The following is a 25,938-nucleotide window of genomic DNA, read 5'->3' as shown; positions in this document are numbered from 1 at the left end:
CTGTTCTGTTTTTAATTCACAGCTCAGGCAGGGCCTGTTTTGTCTGCAATGCAGAAATCTGCACCTGCGGATCAACAAAAAGATTCTGAAACAATGTGTCAGGAGGTGAATAATCTGCTCTTAGAGAAAAAGACTTTACAAAGTCATTTGTCTGAACAAGATCAACAATACAACGTAAAGATTAACAGTCTGATGTCAGAACTGAGCACTACTCAAAAAGACATGGTGATTATGGCACTTCCGTTTTCTTCTAATGATTCTGTGGTGTGGATGAAATTGAATGCATGTGTGGTAAAACTTAAGTGTTTAATCATATCTGAGTTTCTAATTCAAACTGGAAAGATCTTGTTAGTGGGTATAGTTAATACACTAGCTTTCAATTTGTGCTGATCAGAGTTCAAATTGATTTTGATCACTGGAATATGTGAAAAGCCTGAATCTCTCTGGACTACAGAGAGCTAGTTTGTCAGTCATCACTAAGGGTATGTCTACACTGGCAGAGTTACAGCACCGCTCAGAGACCCCTGAAGGGAAACCGCTGTTGTGTGTTCACACTATCAGCTGCCTGTGGAATAGCGTATTCACACTTGCAGCGGTATTTGGAGCGGTGCACTCTGGTCAGCTATCCCACAGAGCATCTCTTCCTCTTCTGCCTCTAAGAGTTGTGGGAAGATGGGGGAGGTCACGGGGCATCCTGGGTCCTATCCCCTCGCCCTGTGATCTATTGCTTTGCATCCCAGCAATCCCTGTGTTTCCATCTGCATTTGGCCCCATCTTTCAACAGTTTGTGTGCTGCGGGCTCTGCCTCTTTGGTCTGCAGGAATGGATCCCGAACTGTTGACCAGTATGCTGCTCGCTCTGTCCAACATGTCACGAGTGGCAGTGGAGTTATTCCTTAAACTATAAAGGCAAGAGGAGTGCGACATTGATCTTGCCACATGTAGTAGGTATGACATGAGATTGCTTGTGGCATTCATGGAGGTGCTGACCACAGTGGAATGCCACTTTTGGGCTTGGGAAATAAGCACTGAGTGGTGGGATTGCATTGTCATGCACATCTGGGATGACGAGCAGTGGCTGCAGAACTTTCAGATGAGAAAAGTCACATTCATGGGACTGTGTGATGAGCTTGCCCCAGCTCTGCAGCGCAAGGACGAGAATGAGAGCAGCCCTGCAGTTGAAGAAGCGTGTGGTGATTGCACTGTGGAAGCTGGCTACTCCAGACTGGTACCGATCGGTCGCTAACCAATTCGGAGTGGGAAAGTCGACCGTTGGACTCATGTTGGCAGAAGTGTGCAGGACCATTCATCACATCCTACTCTGAAAGACCATGACTCTGGGCAACGTGTGTGATGTGGATGGCTTTGCACAAATGGGCCTCCCAAACTGCAGAGGGGCATATTCCAATTCTGACACCAGACCACCTAGCCACTGAGTACATTAATCAGAAGAGGTATTTCTCAATGGTTCTCCAAGTGCTTATGGATCACCATGGGTGTTTCACAGACAGGCTGGTCCGGAAAGGTGCATGACGCATGCATCTTTTGGAACACTGGCCTGTTCAGGAAGCTGCAAGCAGGGACTTTTTTCACGGATCAGAAGACCACCGTTAGAGAAGTCAAAATGTCCATTGTGATACTGGGAGACCCTGCCTACCCATTAATTCCGTGGCTTATGAAGCCATACATGGGACACCTTGACACCAGCAAGGAGCGGTTCAACAACAGACTGAGCAAATGCAGAATGACTGTTGAGTGTGCTTTTGGCCGTTTGAAGGCCGGCTGGCGCTGCCTATATGGGAAGCTGGACCTGGTCCATGACAATCGTGCTGTACGCTCCATAATATTTGGGAAGGGTGAAAGCTTCACGCAGGGCTGGACTGCTAAGACTCAGTGCCTGGAGGCTGAGTTTGAACATCTAGAGAACAGGGCTATTTAGAGGAGTGCAGTGCAGGGCCAAAAGGATCAGGGATGCCTTGAGGCAGTAATTTGAAGCTGAAAGCCATTAATATTTATTGCTGTGCTCATGAGTGCAGTGCTTGTAATGCTAGGAGGTGATTGGTGCAAACGATGCAACATGAAGGTTTAACACAATTGTCTGTTGCTTTGCAGGGCTGTTTGTTTCCAATTAATAGAATAAAAATAGTTTTCAAACCAACAATTCTTTTATTAAAAAACAACACCGGAGGAGAGAGTCAGTCAAACAAACAACACATCAGCACTGAGGGATGAGGGAAGGGAAGGTCCCAGGAGGAGGTGCGGTCCTGGGACGGCTAAAGATTTGTGCATGTCTGGGGGTCAAACCTCCTTTGAATTACAATGCAGGGGGTACTGTATTTCAGCAGGGCCAAACTGCAGAGGGATGGGTGTTGTGTGCAGTGGGTACTGGGAGTCAACAATGCTGGACTGTGACAGGGAGGAGTGGAATGCCATGGGTACAGACTGGAGCCAGGAGGTTGATAAGGTGTTGGCAGTGTCTGAGGGGTGCATGGGAAAGAGTTTTGCGACAGTGGCTGAAGGGGAAGTTGGGCGCGGAGCTGCTCAGTTTGCAGTGCTAGTATCTCCTGCAGTGTGTCTGCTTGGCACTCCATAATGTTTAAAAGCTGCTCCGTGGTTTCATTCTGGCGTTCCGTGTTCTCCTTTCGGTCCCTCTTCTCGCTGTCCCGCCACTCTTTCAATTCCTATTTTTCAGCCACTGAGTGCATCATAACGTCACGCAGAAAGTCTTCCTTAGTTCTTCATGCCTGCTTTCTAATTCTGCGTAGCCACTCAGCTGGTGATAACAACGAGGGAGGCTGAGCTCCCAAGGTCATATCTGTGAAGTTTAAACGTAACATTTTACAGAGGCAGTATTGTTTGCAGCACACAAAATGCTGATGCAGTGATTTAAAACACATTCAGTATTCACACACCTGTCACTAACTCGCTGCCCTAAGCAAGCACACATGAGCCACACGACTCCCAAAATGGTGAGTAGCAGCAGGGGCAGGGTAAATCGCCCTTCCCGGACCTTGCTGTTCTCTTGGGGAGAGCCAGCATGATAGGGGGAGCCTGATAATCATTCCTGTCCCCACATTTTCCATAGAATGTGATCTTTATAGAAGATATCTCGCCGCTGAGGGTGAGCGGGAAATCAAGGGAGGGTCTTCTCCAAGACTGCAGCTTCTGCCCTGTCCCTTATGTGGCTTGCCTGTGTGCAGAAATGGTTCTAACCCACCCCTTCTGTGATGGCACAGTGCTATGGGAAAGTTACAGTTAATGGGGCAAGAAACAAAGCAGTGCTGCCAAAGAACCTGCAGCAGCGGATTGGCCAGTATCTCCATGAGCGTTTCCTGGAGATCTGAAGCAGATTCCTGTGAAGTGAGGGAGTCAATCTACACCCTATTCCACTGGCATGTGGTGGTACGTGCATCATACAGACACAAGCTTGCTTCTGCAATCCCCCTACCCCCAACAACTTGCCTCAGCGATTACCAAAATCAAATCCACTTACCAGGGGCCTCCTCTCCAGTTTGCACTTTGCCAAGCTCCGACAGCCTCCTCCGGGGTAGAAAAGAGCTCCTGGCTGCATGCATCTCTGACCTCCAAGTCATCCTCTGCTTCTGGGTCCCCCTTCCCCTCCTCATCCAAGATTTCCTCCTCCTGGCTCGGTCAACTCTCGACTGGCATGTGAGCCAACGAAGTATGCACAGTGGCCTTCACGATGGAGGTGGGGTTGCCGCCGAGTATTGCATCCAGCCCTTTGTAGAACCGGCAGCTCATGGGCGCAGCACCAGAGCAGTGGTTTGCCTCCCGCGCCTTGTGGTAGGCGTTCCACAGCTCCTTCACTTTGACCCTGCACTGCAGTGTGTCCCAGTCATGGCCCCTTTCTGTCCTGCATCGTGAAATCTGTCCATAGGTATCATAATTCGTATGGCTGGAGCACAGCTGGGAGTGGACAGCCTCCTCTCCCCAAATGCTGATGAGGTCCAGCAGTCAGCATCGCTCCAAGCGGGGGATCACCTGGTGCGTGGAGCAGGCATGGTCACCTGGTAGGATGCGTGGAGACCACTGCACACATCACCAAGCAAACAGGAAGGGGATGTTCAAAATTCCAAAGAAATTTATGGTGTGGGGATGATAGTTGGTCACGTGAGGGCTGGGCAGTAGAGTTCAAACCAAAGACCAGAGATGCAAGAACAGGTTTTGTGGGACATCTCTCAGACGCCAATCGCAGCACTGTAATCAGCCTGGGGTGTCTACACTGGCACCATGGCGCTGTACCCCCAGCGCAGAAAGCTGTCTGCTTCTTGTTCGGCTGTTATTTTACAGTGCTGCAACTGCGCAGTTTCTGCACACGAAGTGGCTTGGCAGTGTGTACTCCTTGGAAGTTACAATGCAGAAAGCTGCTTTACTGCGCAGAAACTTGCCAGTGTAGACAGGGCCTAAGGCTGGTAGGAGCTCACAGCTTACTGTGAACTGGCAACTCCTGAATCAGTACCCTCCTACAAACATCTTTCTTTATCCCTTTCCCCAGTGAGCACTTGAAAGAATTTGCAACATTCTCTTTATGAAAAAAAGGCAGTTTCTGGTTCAAGCCCAGGCACCTCCATTCTCTCTCTCAATTAGAGATTTCAGCTTGGCATCCAGTTGATTGGAATCACTGATTGCCATGCCTTTCTAACCCTGCATGTCACACTTTCAACAAGACACCTTTTCCTGTCTCACTCAAAAATCCTGACTAGCACCTCCCCACTTGCTAATGACCATCTTGTCTCCAACCTCCTTTTTTCAGCAAGACTCTGAGAAAAGGCAGTCTTTTTTCTTTCTTCATTCTAACATCTAGCTAACTAATTTGCAAATCTCACAACAGTGAGACTGCCCTTTTGGTGATTTACCTGCCTTGCCTCATATCATCCCCCTATCTTCTCATCAAATTTGACCTACTGAACAGGTCATTCTTGATATTTTGCTATTCTGTTAGAATTACTTGCCTCTGGGAAAAAGTGGGTTTCTTCTGTTGCTCTTCTGGAGAGAGCATCACATCTACCAGCTATTCTTTCTATTACAGAGAGCCACAAGACTCTGTCCTTGGCCCTCTCCCTCTGGGGCATTTCACTGATAGTTTCAACCCAGGATATCCAATACCATATTAATCTTGATTTATTGTCCAATTCCTCCACCTCCCATCTATTTTTGTGATTATTCAGTTTATGCAGATGTTTTTGTTGCCTCCATGTAAAATTTTACAAGGTTGTATGCACACTTGAGCAGGCAATCAGCTGTTTGCACATGCTATTGCGTGGGTATTTATAGGTCTATTGTGCATATAAAAACTTGATTTGCATGCAAAAGTTGGCATTCAAATGCACGATTGCCTTAGGCCATGCTTTATGAAAACAGCTTTTGCCTTTAGAATAAACAAAGAATAAAACAGCAACATAAAGAGGGAAGCAGGTTAAACAGAAAAATAAGTCTTGTATAATTCTACTTCATAGTGTGATAGGATAGGAGTGCAATGGAGAGGCAAGTGAGTCCACAAATACTTCAAAATATTTGTAAATCGCATACCAAAGCTCCTGCTTGGCTATGTAACCTGAACTCTTTTGGAAATGTAGGTTTAATTGCACTTACCTTCTGATCAAACTCCCAGTAGCATCCTATCATATCAAATGGTCAGACAATTCAGAGGAATGATTCAGCTAATTTTCTCTGTGCTCATTAGCATGCACTGTGTAAGCAGCTTGTATCAACTTTTTTCCTCTTCAAGTGAAATATTTTGATGCCAAGACTAAACAGTTACTAAATTTAAAAACAACTTCTAATTCCCTGTATATTTATGAAATATATTGTGTGTGTTTTAGAGGGCTTGAACCACTTTTCCTCCCCCAAATTTTTAATAATTTCATCCTATGAAATTGAGCATTTATCAGTGATCATGCCTAATCTCTTTGCAGTTTTGCCTAGATAATGTTACTTTGATGTTTGTGGCATTTCTTGTATGTCCATATGCTTAGTATAGGGAGTACTGCAAGTATTAAAGAAGGTAATTTATGGCAATTGACACATTTTTAAGCTTGACCACTGGGCAGCTTTTTCATGGAATCGAGAAGAGACTTATTTTCTTTTAGCCAATTTAACAGTGCCCATACTTAAAGTAAACTGAATTAATAATTTTCAGAGTGGTAGCCGTGTTAGTCTGTATCAGCAAAAACAGAGTGCCACAAGGACTCCTCAGAAAGAAAAGGAGTACTTGTGGCACCTTAGAGACTAACGAATTTATTTGAGCATGAGCTTTCGTGAGCTACAGCTCACTTCATCCTCGTTGTTTTTGCTGAAATAATAATAAGAGTAAGATTTCATGTGTATCAAATGCTTTACTAAAATCCAAATGTGTCTCTTTCCTCCCTTTAATTTTGTAATTCCATCAAAAAAGCATTCAAGTTTGTCTGAATTTGTTCTTTTTGTGAATCCATCTGGATTATTCCTGGTTGTTCCATTATCCTCTTAAAACAATGGTTCTGAATTTTAGGCTCATGATCCAAAAGTAGGTTGCCAACCCTTCCCCCCACATGGCAAGAGTTGTTTTCTATATAATCTAAACTTGATGTTAAAATGTTTATTGGTTGATTGTAAAATTAGCTGCCTGAATGTAAATGGTTGCGGTAATAAGGTTTGAGTGTACAGTTTTCAGGACTAGGCAATTTTCAAAGTTCTCAGTGTGTGTAATTTTTACCTTGATATATTTTAAAGTGTGCCATTTCTCATCTTTATTTTCTGAAGGTAAATATCTGCTTTGGCTCAGTATGGCACAATGAATTTTAAATTAAGTTCTTATTTATTATTGCACACTTATTTGCTTTAGTTTGGGGGTTTTTGGGGGGAGATTTGGGGGGGGTGGTTTGGAGGGGTTTTTTTTGGCTAAAAGCACAAAGAATTCTGGAATATAGGGGTAATGGAAGAAACATGGAGCGATTTTGGGGTCTCAGAAGGAAAAAGGGGTGTTTAAGGGGTTATAGGTGGAAGAAGATAGAGATCTAAGACCCAAATCCTGCCTGCCAGCAGTCAGCCTGAATGTTGGTCCTAGCTTTGACAGAAGGAACACTCACCTGTTCAGCGGAGTGGCTTTGCAACTCCTTTGTAGCCATTATTGTATTAGCCATGAAAGTCATAACTCACTCTTTCCACATTCAAGAGGAATGGGAAATCCATGTAGTAACGTATCTTCTGGTCCCTTCCATGGCTAGTCCATCACCTGCTCCATGCATAGTGACTGAGCATTTTCCTTTGACCCCAGAGGTTTTTTCTGACTGGGTGAGGCTTTTGGTATCAAGTGAGGTCTCCATTTAATGGAATACACTTCCCATGTTCTGAACTAGATCCAGTGTAGATATCCAGTCTTATCAGGTGATGTGTACACCTACTTCATTCTGTCGTAGGCCTCTCTGGGGTATGTCCACACTACAATTAGGCACCCTCAGCTGACTCGGACTTGCAGGGCTTGGGTTGTGGGGCTGTTTAACTGCAGTGCAGATTACCAGGCTAGCTCTAGGACCCTTCCACGTCACAGGGTCCTAGAGGCCAGGCTCCAGTCTGAACCCAGAAGTCTAATTAAAACAGCCCCTTAGCCCAAGTCCCGTGAGTCCAAGTCAGTTGCCGGGGCCAGCTGCTGGTTTTTAATTGCAGTGTAGACGTACCCTCAGACAGTTCCCATCTCAGTGGTACCTACTTGTGACACTACTCATTTTGTCATGGGGATCTCTGACAGTCAGTTGCCATCTCTCACAGAATCTGATGCAGTGGTGCTTTAGCCCTCTGGCTAAGGCACTCGAGTCCTAAGAGTTAAGAACTCAAAACAGGGTCATCTGAGAGTCTTCAGCAGGACTCTGCCCTTCTGTTCAGGGACTGTCTTCAAACGACCACTCTTTTTGATCAGTTTCCTGTGCCCAGTCATCCCATCTGGTGGGAGACTTGTCCATCCTTCATGAGGTCCTGTCCTCCAAGATGCTTGCATCCCTGCCCAGCTTGGAAAATGGAGTGAGGAGTACGCTTATAAAATCTGCAGATGGCCCCAAGCTGGGAGAGGTTGTATGCACTTCAGAGAACAGGATTAGAATTCAAAGTGACCTTGATAAATGGGAGAATTGGTCTGAAAACAAAGATGAAATTCAATAAAGACAAGTGCAAAGTACTACGCTTAAGAAGAGGTGGGGGAAATCAAATACACAACTACAAAATCGGATTACTGGCTAGGCAGTAGTACTGCAGAATAGGACCTAAGGGGTCATAGTGGATCTCAAATATGAGCAGTTGCAGCAATGCAGTTGCAGAAAATGCTAATATCACTCAGGGGTGTATCAACAGTAGGGTTGTAAGTAAGACACTGGAGATAATAGTCCCATTCTACTTGGCCCTGGTGAGACCCCAGCTGTGTCCAGTTTTGGGCACCACGCTGGAAGAAAGATGTGGACAAATTGGAGCGAGTCCAGAGGAGAGCAAGTAAAATGAAATGTTTAGAAGAGCTGACCTCTGAGGAAAGGTTACACTTTATCTTCAGTCTTGAGAAAAGAAGACTGAGGAAAACCTGATAAGTCTTGAGACAAGTTGAGGCGTTACAAGAGAGGGCAGTAATTAATTGCTGTCAATGCCCACTGAAGGTAGGGCAAGTAGTAATGGGCTTAATCTGCAGCAAGAGAGATTTAGTTTAAATATCAGGAAAAATACCTTGCTAAACTATAAGGACAATTAAGTACTGGAATAGGCTTCCAAGGAAAGTTTTAGAATTCCTGTCATTGGAGATTTTTAAGACCAGGTTATTCAAACATATCAGGGATGGTATAGGTATACTTGGTCCTGCCTCAGCATGAGGTAGGGGGGCTGGACTAGATGACCTGTCAAGGTCCCTTCCAGCCCTACATTTTTATGGTTCTGTATCTGACTCTTGATTGTAACTAGGCTTCTTTCATAGAGAGAGAAGCAGAGCTCTGTTCCCCTTCCTGGTCAGCCAGGAAGAGAACTAGAATTTGATTTAACTCCACTCCACTCCACACCTGACATCTACTGCAGATGCAGCTGGATGGGTCCACAGGCCCTCATTAATCTCCCTGCCAGTGTGTCCCATCGCAGCCTCCTATGTGGTCTGTATCCAATCCAGGATTATTCTGTCATGACTTCACTTGGCACTGTAGGTCAATCCAGGATACTACCTTCCTTCCCGACTTGTTAGTCTTTCCTTTCCTGGGATATGGGATCCCTGTGCCATCCTGTACCTTCATCCTCCGTGCCTGAGAGCAACATGAAAGAACACAAGCAATTCTCTGCTATGGAGAATTGTTATGGCCAAGAAGCCAGATTAATTATACCATGTGTGTGAACAGCACTATACGGGTTTTTTTGGACTTAATTCAGTCCTTGATCTTCAGCAGCTTCAGCTGTTGCTGAGCAATCCAAAACAACTCCATCTGACAAGGAATCCAGGAAGATAGATAAGTTTGGCAAAAAGTTGTCTCTTCTGCTTGGCTGTTAGACTGCCGTTTCGAGGCAGTAATGGTCAGTTATAATTACTCTGTGAAATAAGTTCACATCACAGCACTGTGAGCCATGGATCCATGAAGATAGTAGTTACCATTGTGACTATATGCACTCACACCCTGTGGAAAATCCCTCTTGCTATGGACAGTCAGCAGCTCACAGATACCATAAAGGCTGTGAATCTGGGTCCCTGTCTATATCTTTCCATCCAGGGGAATACCAGGCTTTCCCAAGTTCTGGACTATTGTGATTCAATGACTGGTGTAATGTTTGTTTTCCATGAAACCAGGTCACAGAAAACAAAATAAAGCAGGAATACCAGGTCTTGCCTTTTTCATTTTCAGTGATGATTGCTTTATGATTTACTGTGTTACAAAATCATGTTTAGACTGTCAAAGAATAATTTACTGGGAAAATGTTCAGTTATCAATTTCCTTTTTAAGGTTCGTTCTGTTTTTCTTAATTTTTTAAATGTCACTAGGATATCTTGAAGCAACGTTTAGACCAGTTGTTGGAAGAGAACACTAACTTAAAAGCTCATCTGTTAAATGTGGAACAGAATGTCAAAAATGCAGACAGTTCTAGTTCATTACATTTGCAACTAATTGGTGAGTTTTTAAAAACACTTGTTTTAATAACTGTTGTGTCAGAGGCAATCCCTTGGCTGTGTTCTATCTTTAGGTTTAATTTGTTTTGTATATCATGATGCCTTTACTCGCACCAAGTACTGCCACATTCCATAAGTACTTCCATGGCAATTATTATTTGTATTACCTTAATGGCTAGGGGCCCTAGATATAGACCAAGACCCCATTGTGATAGGTGCAGTACAAACAGCAAACAAAAAGACAATCCCTGCCGCAAGGTTCTTACAAACTAACTAGGAGACAATAGATAAGTATAGACAGGAGTACAAGGAAACAGAGACAACATTGGTCTGTGCACACCAGCAGCCTACCCATTGTCAAGTTTTTTGTAGACATCACAGCAAAGGAGGGATTTGAAGGTAGCGAATTAGGTAGCTTTGTGCATGTTTACAGTGAGTGCCTCCCAAGCATGTGTGGCAGCGTGGTAAAAGGCACATAGGTGCTTGTTTGAAAATTTAACAATTGGGCAGTGGAGACTGGCATCATGGGCTGATCGGAGGCAAGCATGAACAGATTGACAGCGTACAATAAGTAACGTGGTAGCTGATTTGTGAAGGGCCTTGAAAGTGAACAGAAGCAGCTTATGTTGGATGTGACAGAGAAGGGGAAGCCAATGGAGGGGTTCAAAGAGTGGGGTTACAGCAGAGTGGAGGATGTAGCTCACTATTTTAAAGATATAATCAACAATTTCTCAGCCAAACCACATTTAAAGTGGACAAATTTTCTCTTAATGCTTACTTATTTAGTGTGTGTTTGCATATCCAGCATAGATTCTAAATTTGCGTAGTACCAACCAGAATAGAATAAGGACACATGGCATACAAGTATGGATTAAAGTCCACTGACTGCAACCTTATTAATAATTCTATTAGTGTTAAACTGTGGATCATACTATTAATCTGGTGACATGATTCCCTCTAGTAGCCCTATCAACGAAGTTCCAGTATGCCCAAATAAAAGATGCACTTCATCCACTCACAAACTCCACTCTCCCCTTTCCTCATGAGTAAGTATCAGGACAACAATGAGGCGTGCCATGTAACACAAAGCCTGACATGCTGGTGACATCAGTCTAGTATCAACACATTGAAGTGCCCAGAATCTGGGATAAGGGATAAAGAACACCAGTTGTGCAGGGATTACCATTTACAATTACTATGACCATTTCTCCCCACTAGTCCCTGGGAAGCCAAGGAACCCATCCAATCAGGTATGAATGCACTAATAACTTGAGGTCTACACTTAAAATGCTGCAGCAGTGTTTCAGTGAAGATGCTAATATGCCGATGCGGGAGTTTCTCCTGTTGGTGGAATTAATCCACCTCCACGAGAGGTGGTAGCTATGTCCATGGGAGAGTCCCTCCCATCAACGTAGTGCTATCTACCCTGGTGTTAGGTTGGTATAACGGTCACTCGGGTGTGGATTTTTCACACTCCTGAGCGACTGTTTTACCAATGTAAGTTTATAGCGTAGACCTGGTCTGAGTCTGCTCCACTGTTACACTGATGAACTCTGTCTCTATTTAAAGCACTAGAGCCAGTATATTACCTGTCACTCAATTTCACACTTCATCCTTGCGCTTTCAACGCAAATTCACATTTGCAGAAGAATTTGTGACCTTTTTCCTTTCTGTGAACATTAAAATCATAATTTATTTGGACAAATGTTCATAAAAATGATGAAAGAGGACTGGAAATGCCATGTGAGTAAACTTTGGTTTTTAATTGAATGAATACTCTCGTTTACTTTTTTCAGGAACCAGCCAATTAGCAAATATCAGCATCTCTGCAGGCAAACAAACATTTTCATGTATAGGACAATGGTAGCTGTATACCGTCTGGAAGAGGCATATATAAACTCATAGAAATAACTGGTGGAAAAAGGCCTGTTAGATCATCCAGTCCATCCTTCCTGGTCAGTGCAGCATTGTTCACTACAACAACATTCATCAGTGCTTTTCACCAATGCTTTCTACATGATGAGTTTCCAGCAGTTAGAACTCATTGTTAGGAAACTTTCCTTTGCTCAGTTTAATACTGAGGGCATTTATTACAGATGATTGTGTTGCGCACACCAATGGTAATTTATTAAGTTGTTCCTTTAGATTTTTATGGTACCTGCATTTTAGGTCTAAAATGATTGACAGAGTCCTTTTTTAAAATTATTTGGTGCGTTACTGAGCCTTAGTATTCAATACATTTCTCATACTTTTTTTCATCTAGATACTTTTACTATTTAATTATTTCAGTATCGAAGAGCAGGAAACAATTTACTTGAACGCCCACCTATCCACCTCCAAAAAACAAAGCCCTACTCAGTTTAAAAAAAAGAAAAGAAATCTGAAAGCGTGTTTCAGAGAATCATAGATATGTAGGGCTGGAAGGGACCTTGAGAACTAAACAGCAGAGTCCAGCTAAAAAGCACTCTCCAAAATTGTACCTCCATTAGAAAAATTGTACTTTCACTCAGACACACAACCACAAAAAGTCTGGATCTCCCAAATGTTGACTTTCAAACAGTTCCCCTGTGCCATATAACTCTTCAAAATCACAGAAAGATAAGTTTATTTTGGGAGGCAGGAGTGAGTTAGGCTAGCTTCCAAGTTAACTATGGAGTGGCCACTGCCAGCATTCACCTTATCTGTAAAGAAGAGGGATCTGAAGTAAATTAGGCTCATCGTCGCTAGCTCTAAAACTATAAAAATAAGGTTTCCTGATCCTCTTCCCCTCCTCCCACCAATATAATGCATTGTATTGGCATTTTGGAGCCTGAAGATTTTGGGGTGCTAACCAGAAGACATTACTTTGGCTTAGGGAAATAAAAATGTGTCTGAAGTTCATAATACTCTTATATTAATATAGCACCTTTCAGCCTGGAAGATCCCAAAGCACTTTACAAACTTAACAAGCTACTATATTATACTACTATAAACAGTTTAAAACAGATGGTGAAAATACAACTTACAATGGTGTCATAGGGCAGTCCCGCCTGAGCACCATCCTGCTGCAGGCCACAGCATGACAGGCAGCTGCCTAAGTTTCCTTTCTTCAGGCTCCCCAGAAATAGTTCAGTGCATCATCCCAATTGTAATAATAGCCCTTGTGGGGTCACTTATTCCCAAAGTCCCACAAACATAAATTAGAACAGATGTCCCACAGCCATAGTCCATATTTTCCCGCCATAGTCCATATTTTCCCACCATAGTCAAAAACAGTACTTGCAACATACCGGTCCAGCATCCCTCACTATGTCCCAGCTCTCCAGTGCCATTCTCTCCTGACCTTACACCAGGCCGCCCCATAACCCTTTCAACTGTAGTGCCTTCTAGGGAGAGCTGGTGGAACTCCCACAGCCTCTCTGCTGGGAGCTTCCTTGCCAGGGAGCATCCCTCACACAATCATGATGATCTAGTCTGACCTTCTGTACATTGTAGGCTACAGAACCTCATCCACCCACTCCTGTAATAGACCCCTAACCTCTGGTTGAGTTACTCATTTTTCTTCTGGGTCCAGCTCTGTAGGTCTGGAAATGTCAGCAGGTAATCTGCTCCCCTGCCTTCAACCTTCTCCAGCCCTTGGCTCCAGCTCTCTGGCTTGAGCCAGCAGGCTGCTTCTGCTTATTCTTCTCCTTCTCCTCATCTTCCCACCATGACCCAGCAAATCCCTCTTGCTGTTCTCTTGGCCTTCAGCCTTCTCCCAGCCCCCAAATGTACAGTCTGCAGCAGCTTACCTGCCTTCTTCCTCACCGCCAGGCAATCCTCACCTACCCTCATCTTCACAGCTTCTGATTCATCAGCTCTCTCTCTGATCCTTTATAGCTGCCTTACCCTCCTAATTGGCAAAATGGGAACACTTGCTCTGGCACAAGGGAGCTGGACCTGCTTCATTCACAGGGGCCAGCCAGATGGAAACTGCAAGGGGAGGTTTATAGTTAAAATGTAAGTTAAATTTGGCCAGGGCACTGGCTTTAATGCCCTTAATTTTGGAGATCGACCCAACTGCACTGAAATCAGTGGAAAGCCTGTCATTGACATGACTTCAGGTCCATGAAGAATATTTTGGGATCTTTAACTGGCACAAAAGGTCAGGCTGTCAACTGTAGGTCTCATCCAAGGGATGGATATTCAGTCTTATTTTATGCTACTGTGCAATATTTACCCCTCTGAGGTTAGGTTGAATTTTCATCAAGAGATATAGCCTCCTTAAGATATTTTGTCTCTTTGAATTTTAGATCTGCAAAAGGAGAATCAACAGTTAAGAAGTGAAAACATCAACTTGAAACAGCGTCTTCAGCACTATGATCAGATTCAGGAGCTCACCGAGATGTTGCAGGAAAGTCATAGGTATATTGAAGGTCCTGGTCAGAAATAAGAGAAATGACATAAGAAACCCAGATCCTTGGCATATTGAATACTTTGAAATTTTAAATTAATTCTGTATTAAAGTACCAGAGCTTCTCAGTTAAATGTTTACTATGAGTGGAAGATGTTCAGTGTATTTAAAATGTAAACATAGTAGGCCTTTTAGTCTCAGTATTTAATGAACAAGTGAAAGTTTAATTGATGATTTCCTTACTGCTCCATAGTAAAATTTTTAGTCCATAGTACTGAGTTGTCTCTAGATTCTGGTAGCACAAGATGATGCTTAGCAACCAGTCTGCTCAGCCAGCTCTCTACCTCTTAAATTGACAAACTATACAACTAAATCAGGAGCAACATTTTAAACATTTCGTTTGTTTTTTCAAATTTTAAACTGCATAGATTTATACTCAATTGAAACTTCAATAACTTACTATCCTGGAGGAGGGTGGGGTGGATGAATTAAAATGTTAATTACAGAAGGAAAATGATCAGATAACAAATTTTCCATTCTGCTTCATGGCATCTCCATCAGTACATAATATTGGGAAGTAACAAGCAGCAACAAATTGAGATGGGCAGGGGGAAAGAGGGGAATAACGGGCTTGAATTAACACTGTGTTTCTTAACACTAGTGTAAGTCAATTAATTGAGCTAGCCTGGCATTAAAATTGAAATGCTAGGCTGAATCAGCCCCCAAAATATAGAATTCCTCCCTCCTATGGAAAGCAGGACCTGGGCCTATATAAGGACCGCTGCCTGAAGTATGCTTCTACCAGAGGAGGGCTCTCTGGGGGGGATTGAAGTCTATCTTGTAATGTTTTATAAAAGTACACAGGGATGACCTTGTTGTTGCTTTTCAGATTTCTTCTGGGAATGCAAGTGCATTCTCTACTTGTTCCTTTAGCCATCTGGTGATAATCAATCTGCCCATTGATACTGGTACAGCGTGCTGTGATACCCCCTGGAATTAGTTGGTTAGAGGCCTTGTGTGCCTCTCTGATGCAGCACTACATCCATTTTGCTAGTGAGGTGTGAATGTGCTAGATCTTAGGCATTTTGTGTGGAAGGGGGGGGTGGAAAACGGATGATGGATTTTCTTCTAGGTCCTGTATAATTGAGCTGGAATGTTGGTGTTCTGCACACATACCTCTTGGGGGAAAAAAACTAAATCTGTATTTAAAGACAGGAGCTGAGAGGGAGAAATTGAGGCTGGCCCTCCCACTGGTGGAAAATAGCTGGGCAGCAAGAAGAAGACAGGACAGAGCAGATGGGTTGCTAAGCAACAGCTTGAGCTGCCTCCAGTTTCAATGCACAAAGGCGACCCATGACTTGGGCTGACTCACTGGAGAGGAGGTGTACAAGAGAGACTATACTATAGACGTGTTTTACGAAGGTGTAAATATTGCTGTCTGTTTTATTTTAATTAAGTGAATAGTGGTGCTCTTTCAAATTGGGAGAACTAGAATCTGAAGTACGCTGTTTATCCCCAGAAGAGATAGCAGCAGAGGGATTGGCAGTGCCAAGTGCCACACACACTGGCCTACTAATGTGTTACGTTTGAACAGTACCCTGGGGATTAGATGGCCGATTCTCTAAATCGAGTAAATAAGTTTCAGCCATATTCTGGCGGGATCATCTCGTAGGAGCAGAGAATATCTTAGTCTCCATGCCCATTTAAACATTGCCCTGTCTGCCAAAACAGTCAGCAAAGAGGGGTTGAGTACTATGTGTTTTTTTTGTGATATAGTTACATGCTATTTGAGGAGATGGACTGAAACAACCAATTTATTTCAGTGTAATGTAGGCCTTCTGCCCAATGGTAATGACTTTCAGCCATTGATCAACTTGTGCTGATTTAAACCAGTGGCAGATACTGTGGCAAAAATCCCACGGGGTCTCATAGAAACAACTCACTTTAAGCAGGCCCTGCTATTCTACATTCTATTGATGCGGCTGTAGCATCCCTCACAAAGGATTTGAATCTTCTTCAGCAGCCTATAGAGCTTTCCTGTTAACCACAACTTGCTGGAGTCAGAATGTCCCGGTGTGATAATCTAAAAAACATCAACTCCCAGAATCGTGATGAACTCAAGCCAACACTAAAGAAAATACACCTATCCACTCTGTTTGCGGTGGATGGACTATGGACTCCAGGGGCTGATGGTGAAACTCTGGCTAGGAGCCAAGTCTGGCATTTTCTGGTACTGACCTTTGTCCCCAGTATAAATCACCTGAAACAAGTTCTACTGGCCACTAAATGGTCATCTTTTTATGATCTGTAATATATCTAACAGTTTTATATTATAAACTTGTAATAAATGATATGTGATCTACTAATAAGAAATTAATGTTTCTGTCCAGTTATAGAATTACTCATCTGGTGAAAGGATAGAAGGGGCATGACCCCAGTCCCTTTTTGTTGTGTTTTTGTGCTTTAGTAAGTTGCTCTCTGTCTCTCTGTTTTGGGGAGATGCTAGAAAAAGTTCCCCTTATAAACTTTGTTTTCATATGACTTATAATTTTTGGCACTTGTTCTTAGGATCAGTGTCAGTAAATGTCTGAAAGGCTGCTTTATATAACTTCCTTTCAGCATGGTCTGGAGATGGGACAAAACTAGGGGGGAAATCTTCAGCTTCAGATAAAATGGAATGTAAATCCCAATTTTGGATTTGGAAAAACAAAAGCAACCTTGGTCTTGCCCATCTGTGTCCTAAACATATGGGGTGAGAGTCTGTGCTGTGACTCTGAAGGGGGAGGGTTACCATAATAAGATAACATCATACAGTATGTCTATATCTTGGCAGTTATGAGGATTTCAGAATTAACACAACAGCTTATTTTATAGTTGTTTCAGTGGCTAAAAACTAGTTGGCCAGAGCTTCAGTAATGTAAAATACAATTTTACATCAGCTGAGGATTTGGCCCAGTGAAGGCAAACTTGTTCATATGGAGAGCACTTCTATTTGAAATGTATTATTGAGACTATTCTTTCCAGTAAGGAATGTTTACTTGGTCATAAATTATTCCTAAAAATCTCTCATTGATGTCTCTCTTCTTTTCCACTTTCAAAGTGGGAAAAAAATAGCCACAATAGTTTATTCTGTAGTAGAATTACAAAGAAATAGTAGCACCCAATAGAAACGTGAAAGGAAGTTAAAAGAAGTAAAATGGTTGAAATAATAAGCACAATTAGTTGTTTGGATTGTTTATTTGCAGAACTTTGGTTTCTACCAATGAGCATCTCCTGCAAGAATTAGCAGAGACGCGTACACGACACAGGACTGAAGTTGAGCAGCTCCACTGGAATTACAATCAGTTAAAAAAAACAATGGATAAACATCCTCATAGCAACATGGACAACAGCAGGTGTTAGTGACAATACAAGGAAATTTGTTGTAAAATGATTTATAAGAGGTGATAGCAAACATTTACGACTATACCATGAGCTGATGTCTTTGATACCTTTTATTTATTCAGAATTGTTTTTCTGTCTTTGTGCATAGAAATTGTTCAGCAGAGACTTTCCAGAACAAATCTTCACTTTCTTTTTTACAGAAACATGGATGTGCATGAGGGCAGTTTAAACCCAGTCAGAAATTTTGGTTGAGCACTTTCAGTCCAGAAGTCAGAGCTACCTAAAGCTAAATGTGAGTTCAAAATTAGAACTATTATCTTGAAATCAGGGCCATAAGTGCCAATGGCTGAGATAGTTCAGAAGGACATAGCACATATTTTTTATATATAAATGTAGTGTAACATAAGTTGAATTATAGCACTGATCTGTACTTATGCACTGGGTACTGCTGTCCATATTATCAAATGTAATATTAAACATGGTTTAGAAGGGAAACATTTTAGGGAAAGAAAATATTTACTGCTTGCTCTTTCAATTTCACTGTGGATGAGCACCTGTACCAAGAGGTGAAACTTTACAAAGAATGTATCTGTGATAGTCCTTTGGCCTATGTGTGATTGATAGTTACTTTAGTTATTCCATTACAAATAACACTATCAAACATTTTCCCTATACAGCCATTATTGTCTAAAGCTTTTATTTTACTCTCCATAACCTTACTGAGTATGAGCTGTACTCTTTCACTTACAAGTACAGTAAGAGTCACATTCTCTACTGAGACCCACCCTCTCTGGACTCTCAGGCAGCACAAAGAGGGTGGACTCGAGTCAGCAGAAAATTCCCCTGTCAAATGTGCAGTAAATAATCTTGTCGGATTTTTAAAAAATAATTAGCAGTTAATATGTGATGCAGCTTACTCTCTTCTGCAATATAAATGGATCAGGTATAATCTGTTTTTTACTGTAGTCTGATTCATAACTTTCTTGAATATTTTTCTCGTTATCTTTTTCTAATAAAAGAAATTGAAATTATTTGATCTCCTACTAATTACTCAGTTCTGATACATACTAAATACAAGTCACTTTTACTAACAGCTATTCTTGAGTTAAGCAATATTAAAAGTGTACATGTAACTTTAAAAAATGAAGGGTTTTTTTGTAGTTGGATTAGTCAAAAGGATTCTTGTACTTGAGACTTCCCATAAGTAAGAGATTGTAAATTATGTAATAATCAGGACCGGTATTTTTAATTAATATTTAACATTTGAATGTGCCAGTTCCCAGGAGACCGCTATATATGCTTTTCCTTTTTGGACTCTTTCCAAGGAACTTAATACATAAACAAACCTAAAACAAAAATCATACCTATGTACTAATAGCAGTCGCCTGTACATTCATGGTAACTTAAGCTCTCATTAATCATATTCATCATGTGGGCTGTCACTGGGTCATGACTGGCAGGATTCATGGCCAGTCTGAATATGATAAGCAGGGTTGGGTCTAGCTCCTATTTAGATAGAAGCTGTGGAACAAATTCCCATGACGCTGCCTGGATATAGACAGCTAGGCTGTGGGATCGGGTTAATAAAGGAATGAAACGTTGAGCTTGGAACAGAAGCTCATTTATCTAATTTTATTAAAATTTGGACCGATTTAGTCATGGTACAAAACTATTCATTAAACAGCTGGTTTTTGTTTGTTTTTTTAAAAAACCTCTAGCTTCTCCCCTACCCCTCAATTTAAAAAAAAAAAAAAAGTTGCCAACATGCCCATGCTGCAAGAAAGGCTGTAGGTGATTCAGAAAGTTGCCCTTTCCCTTTGGCTGGTCCTGAACCTCTGTGTTAGCATAACATTAATAGCGCCTCTAACGGGAATGAAGCTTCCTTTCCAATATCCTGCCAGCTTACTCTCACTGTAGATACTTTGAACCTTTTTATGCAAGGGTTGAAGTGTTAGCCCCAGCCTCCTTGTTAAATCCAGTTCGAATCATTGTCCATTCTGTCCATCAGGACAATTCCCCTTGCATCTCCTTTGGTTACAGTATGCTTCACTTTCTGTTTTAAATGGATGTGTAGTGTTGCTATGTACTGTTTTCCAGCCCCATAGACCAATTTCAATGGTGGCTGAAGTGACTCCTGTAAATGATTTGTCTCTCTCACCAACGGAAGTTGGACCAATAAAATATATTGCCTCACCCACCTTGTCTCTCTAATATCCTGGGAGCAATACAGCTCCAATAACACAGCATAAATATAAATGATAAAGTCTTTGGTGATACTCCATAATGCATAGTATTGTATAAATACATTGTAAATACTAAGAGATTGTGCACATAATGTAAAGCCAGCAGATCATTACTTTTTCCTGGTGCAAATTTCCACCTTAATATTAGCATAATATTTACACCCTAAATGGCAGAGGTAAGGCCAAGGAACTCACTCTTACAATGGACAGAGCTTGAAGAAGGAGGGATTATCCATGAGTGATGTAAACACATTTGCAATAAATTAGCCAAAACCCTGTTTGTAAGCTCCCAGTGATGGTTGCTGTTAGAGAGGGAAAGGGACTTGGGTTTCTAGCTGGGTGAAAAGGATTGTGAATATAAGAAACTGAAGTAAACAGAAGTCATTTCAATTACCATAAATAAGGGCAGGGGGAGGAAAGGAAAAGCACAAAAAGTGAACAGGAGCAAAAGGGAAACTAGGGAAGAAAAGAAGTCTCAAAGCATAGAAATTGCCCCTGTCGTCTGAGGGTATGTCCTCACAGTACAGTTAGCTCAGGTTCTTAGTCACGTGTTGCCCCTGTAGCCCCCTCTCATCCACAGACACAAACATCTCACCTGAATTTAGTGGTGCTTGCATTCAGGCACAGCTGGGAGTATGGGTTAGAGCCTGCTTTCATTCTGAGTGGTAACCAGCTGACTTTGCTGTGAGCATACAAACTGACTCACTTCAGCACTGAGAGTCCTCCACTGCCTTCCCACAATTCCCCCCCATATGCCCAGAAGGACAAACAAGCTTGCCCATAATTCACTAGGAAAGAATCCTAGCACTTACAGCAGCATAAAGAACCATGGGATATGCCCCCAGAAGCTATAGTGACAAATGGAGAAGTGCAGCATCATTGATGACAGAGTAACTGAGGTATGGCTTTGCATTGTGGCTGCTCACGCCTGGGCTACACTAACTCGGGGCCTCAGACTCAAGTGCTGATCACTTAGGGTACCTGTGTCATGAAGACATATGTTAATGGTATGAAAACAAATAGAAAAATAAGAATCAGCATCTAAGCCAGGGTGAGATGTAGCATAAGCACCATTTACTGCTAGCATTTCATGGCTTAGGAAAGGAAATTGGTCTTGTCCATCTCATCTATGTAATTTCATAAATCCATGGACTGATTTGGGGAACTAGACCAGGGATATACAAATGGACAAACAAGAAGGTGCAGCGGACCGGGGGAGTTAGGTACACTTGCTCAACGTGTTCCAGCTACAGTAACAACGACGTTACCTTTGTGTTTGTGCTTGCAGCATCCTTTGATGTTGAATGATTTTTTGTATTTGCAGTTAGTGCAGAAGCTTGTATACCAGCTGTGGTGGCAAGTTTTGTACACTAACTCATTTTACATTGTGGAAAAACAAACCGCCAAAAATGTGCTATGTGCATAATGTTTTCGTGGCTGCAGAAACTCACAAGCACAAATCACATTTATGGGAGAAGCTTTCACTGAATAGTCCAAATTGTCTGGAAATGGAGGCAGGTGTACTACAGCACCAGCCTACTTTTAAATGATTCCATACAAATACACCAACGGGGTAACCCCTACATGTTCTAGGCATGCTAAACTGACTATAAATAAACCAGCAGCTGAGCTCAAAAGATGACTGGGCTCTAGCAAAGGAGCTAGTTTGCTAAATCAGCTTTCAGATAACACACAGCATTTGCTTCTTATCAGATATATCCATACAAGCACATTTTGGCCCTGTAGTGACTCAGGGCAGGGGCCCTCTCACTCTGGGTCCTTGGGAGGGCCCCCCCCCCCCGGCCTCACTATAGGCACCAAATGCCCTTTGACTAGGAATGGCAGTGTGGACTTCGTTTGGGCTTATTTGCTCTGTGCTATATAAAAATGCCTCACTTATGAAGGCCATTTAGCACTGAAACGTTCTCATTTTTCTAAGAGTGAGCTTCTATTGCCACATTGCCTTGGATACATAAACAGTACACACCACTTTTGCCTTATCAGTATTTAATTAGCAGTCAAACAGAAATATTTATGTAGTTAGTTAGTTGTGAAGGAAATAGTCTGTGCTGGCCAAATTCTCAGTTACGCCTGCACAATCCCACTGAAGGTCTAGTGTTTGTAAAGCTGTACAAGAGGGCAGGATCTGGCTTAATGCTTTTGCCACAGACCCAGGCAGGCTTCCTTTGTTGGCTAACCCCCAATCTGCTGCGAAGGAACCCAACCTCTGGATTCCCAGGTATTTTAAACTCCTGGAGGCCCGTCATTGCCTCAGTCTTCGGGTCCCAGAGCACAGAGCCTCTGTCTAGCACTCCCTCCTGAGATCTGGAACCTGCCTATGCTTAAGTGCTTTGCTGACTAGAGATGGAGTTAAGAACATGCTTTAAGTTAAGCGCACACGTGCTTTGGTGGCTGTGGTTTGGGGCTGTGGTTACTATGCTGTTAGCATAACCACTTAAAAGATGTTTGGCTAGTTTTAGAGCCTTCAGTCTCAGATAATGAGAGTCTCATATACACATCTCAGGATTATACAATCTGTATCTCAACCAGATTGGTGCACCATAATGCAGGAATTCTCAAACTGTGGGTCGGGACCCCAAAGTGGTTATGATCCCGTTTTAATGGGGTGGCCAAGATTGGTGTTAGACGTGCTGGACTCCGGGGCCCAGGCCCAACTGCCTGGGGCTGAAGTCAAAGCCTGAGCCCCACCACCCAGGGCAGAAGCCCTCAGGCTTCAGCTTTGGTCCTTCCCCCACCAACTGGGGGTAGTGGGGCTTGGGCAGGCTCAGGTCACCCCCTTCTGAAGTGGTGGAGTAATTTTTATTGTAGGAAGGGGGTCATGGTGCAATAAAGTTTGAGAACCGCTGCCATAATGAACTTGAGTTGATTTTTCAGTATCAGGCTAATTAAGGAGTCAGAGTCTAAGTCCTACTCCAATGCAAATCTCTTGGCAGGGGTACAGCAAGTGTGGGGGATCCTCTTCAGTCTTAGATCCAGCACAACTAGCACCTCTGTCTTCCTACCCACAACCCCGGTACAGTAGGGGCATGGTGGGGCAGGCAGAGGGACCAGAACATAATGCACTCTGAAAATGAATTGGCAAATGGACCCTAGAGCACTGGAGCTACCAGGTGTGGTTTGGCTTAGCCCCCAGCTTGCTCTAAGATGTACTTGGGGCTGGAGTCAGGGGGATAATCATAGAGCCATAACCAGCTCTCTGACAGATCCCCCTCTCTGATGCAGCTCACAGAAGCTAGAGCACAGAGAATCTGGCCAAGATAATTTTACATATTTTAATTAAATAATACTATGTTGCATAGACAGCATACATATACTGTGTGTACAAAGATATATACATGGAATTACACAAATACCCATTTCAAGAGGCTGCGTTTATGTCACTGGAAATCCCAGGCTCATTGTGTCAGTCAAAAAAGCCCAAAGGAAATAGCTGCAGGTCATTCTCTTGAAATTCTGTGGGATTTGGACACTCAGCTCAGTTGGACTCCTTTGAAAACCCTAACCTTAATTTCTAGGTTCCCAGTAAAGTAGAATAGTGGACTGGAAAACACCCTTTCTTTAGAGGTTTTTGAGTTTAAAAAACTGACCTATTAAAAAAAAAATTTAAAAAAAGCTCCAAAAAGTCATGTTTTATTTGATTGCTGCTGTTCGGGTGACCTACCACACATGCTTAGGGAATCACAACTTCACAAATAACAGAGTTCTTTGAGGCAGTCGTGTTGGCTACAGTCGGAGGCCTCTGTGGAGAAATGAAGGTCATCGGAGGTTTTCAGTTCTACTTCTCAGATTTTAGCCAAAGACATTTCCATAGGTGTGTTGAGTGAGTGAGTGCAAAAATGACATTCATTCCAATAGTATGTATGGGACAATTCGGTAGTATGTTGCACTATAACATGTTCAATCAGTTTGATAGTAGTATTGTGATAAAGTAGGAAAGTACCATGTACAGCTTCCACCATAGTACTTCTACAGCTCTTTAACAGCACAAAGTTATTGTGATATTATCTGCTAATTGTGAATACTATTTTAGTGTATGTTCTGATGAAATAGCTTCATTCTATTACTTTTTATCATACAGCTGCGAGGCATTGAGGAGTATTTATACTTATGGATAAAGGGTCTGTGATTAAGTTAAAAACCTTATTGAGTACAGTCTTCTTTTTTTGTTTAAAATAATAAAACAAGATGTTGCAAGGTTCAAAAGTCATTGAGGGTGAGCAAATGCACCACTGATAGTTACATCTGCCCAATCATCCAACAGGCAGGACAGTTACTTTCTCCAGAGGCCATTTGCTCCACCAGGAAAGGAATGCGTTTGCTTTTCCAGAAGGGATTATATTTATTGACGGCTCTTCCTGGGAGTAAAGCATTTATTGTCACAATGCTTTCTGTCAACAGTAGAGTAGCTGCCTAGGAGCTTGAGATCAGAGCCCAGTTTAAGTACTGTGACTATCCAAACTTCTGTTCACAATGAACTTGTATTCATTTTTATATTTTCAGAACTCGAGAATGCTCATTATATAGTCCTAGTATGATAATATTGCTTAGCTCTTACACTAAGCATCACTTTTCATATTCACAGCACTTTGCAATCATTAACTTATCTTCACATCGCCACGAGTAAGATAAATAGATAGGAATAATGATCCCCCTTTTGACAGATGGGGTTAACTAAGGCTGAATGGAAATGTGTCTTTCAAAGCTAGAAGTGGGGGTGTCAGTCAGTGAAGTGTTTTTAACGGTAGTTTATTGCAGTTACCTTAACAGCTAAATTACAAAATGACTTGTAACAGACAGTTTAACTAATGGTTAGTGTCATTTACTTTATGAAAACAAGAGGCTAACATGTATTAACAGATTTATTGATCACTTAACCGCCTTAAGATACAATTTTATACAATCAGCAGCAGTAGCATACATTATGAAAAGCTATACTCCTAAGAAACAATGGCGTACACAATATGAAGTTTACTAAAAGTTTTCAAAACAAGCTTTTACAGTGCTAAACAGACTACTGCCATACTTGAACTTTTCCTCTAAACATCAGGAATAATGTTGTTTACTTGACAAAGTAGCTTGTCCATGGTTAACGTGGTTTTAGAAATCAGCCAGACAACTTTAAAAGGTTTAAACATCCACAACATTGTCATTACTTTAACATTCACACCGATAAAGTGATATGTTTAATACTTTATAGCATTATTAAACAGTGTAAAAATATATTGCATATATATATATTTGTTTCCTTTTTCCTGAAAAAAACCTAGTACAAACTAGTAGTATACGATTCCCTTTCAAGTGTCTGTCTTTATTTTTTTTGTTAGACTGAATAGTAGTTGAAATGAAACTAAGATCTGGGCACAGAGAATTACTGATGTGCTCCCCCATAACCTCTGTCATAGCTATTAACCCCTTGGCTCACTGGTGGGTTCATCTTTCCTGCCATTAAAGCCAGTGGATGAAATCCTGTCCCCATTGAAGTCAATGGGGCTTTTGCCATTGACTTCAATGGGGCCAGCATTCCACCCGGTGTGTTCTGCAATGAAAAATGCATGGCTCCCTTCATCAAGAGGTGAAATACTGCAGTATGTTTAGCCACTACAGTAAACATTAAGAGATGCTACACTCAAATTGTTCATTTGCAATAATGAAAAAAAATCAGTGATAAATTAGTCAGAAAAAAGTAAACTTGTAAGGTTAAATGATCTTAGTTTTTTACAATGTTGAAAATTTCACAGTGGACACAGTATGCTAGTACAGATGAATGTTAATGTTTGCAATACTAAACATTGACTATAAGGT

General features: G+C 42.1%; 1 protein-coding gene across 5 annotated transcripts in view; it reads left to right on the top strand.

The window, feature by feature from the left end:
- The window catches only part of CEP72 (centrosomal protein 72), a 67,258-nt gene that overhangs the window by 30,602 nt on the left and 10,718 nt on the right, over positions 1–25,938 (top strand). For 3 of the 5 annotated variants that reach the window (XR_013345248.1, XR_013345249.1, XR_013345250.1), the window contains exons 11-14: positions 23–225; positions 9,991–10,117; positions 14,388–14,499; positions 17,734–18,164. Coding sequence is in view for 2 of the 5 variants with exons in the window: in XM_077810895.1 (XP_077667021.1) it covers positions 23–225; positions 9,991–10,117; positions 14,388–14,499; positions 17,734–17,890 (599 nt within the window). In the remaining 3 variants the exon portion in view is untranslated. Of the gene's footprint in view, positions 1–22; positions 226–9,990; positions 10,118–14,387; positions 14,500–17,733; positions 18,904–25,938 lie in introns of those variants that run through there. The other 2 variants (XM_077810895.1, XM_077810894.1) reach the window with 2 other exon arrangements.

Source organism: Eretmochelys imbricata, chromosome 2 (genome assembly GCF_965152235.1).
Source record: "Eretmochelys imbricata isolate rEreImb1 chromosome 2, rEreImb1.hap1, whole genome shotgun sequence".
NCBI classification, from domain to species: Eukaryota; Metazoa; Chordata; order Testudines; family Cheloniidae; genus Eretmochelys; species Eretmochelys imbricata.
The sequence above is the reverse complement of the archived record's forward strand: the minus strand, read 5'-3'. Positions and strand labels throughout refer to the sequence as shown.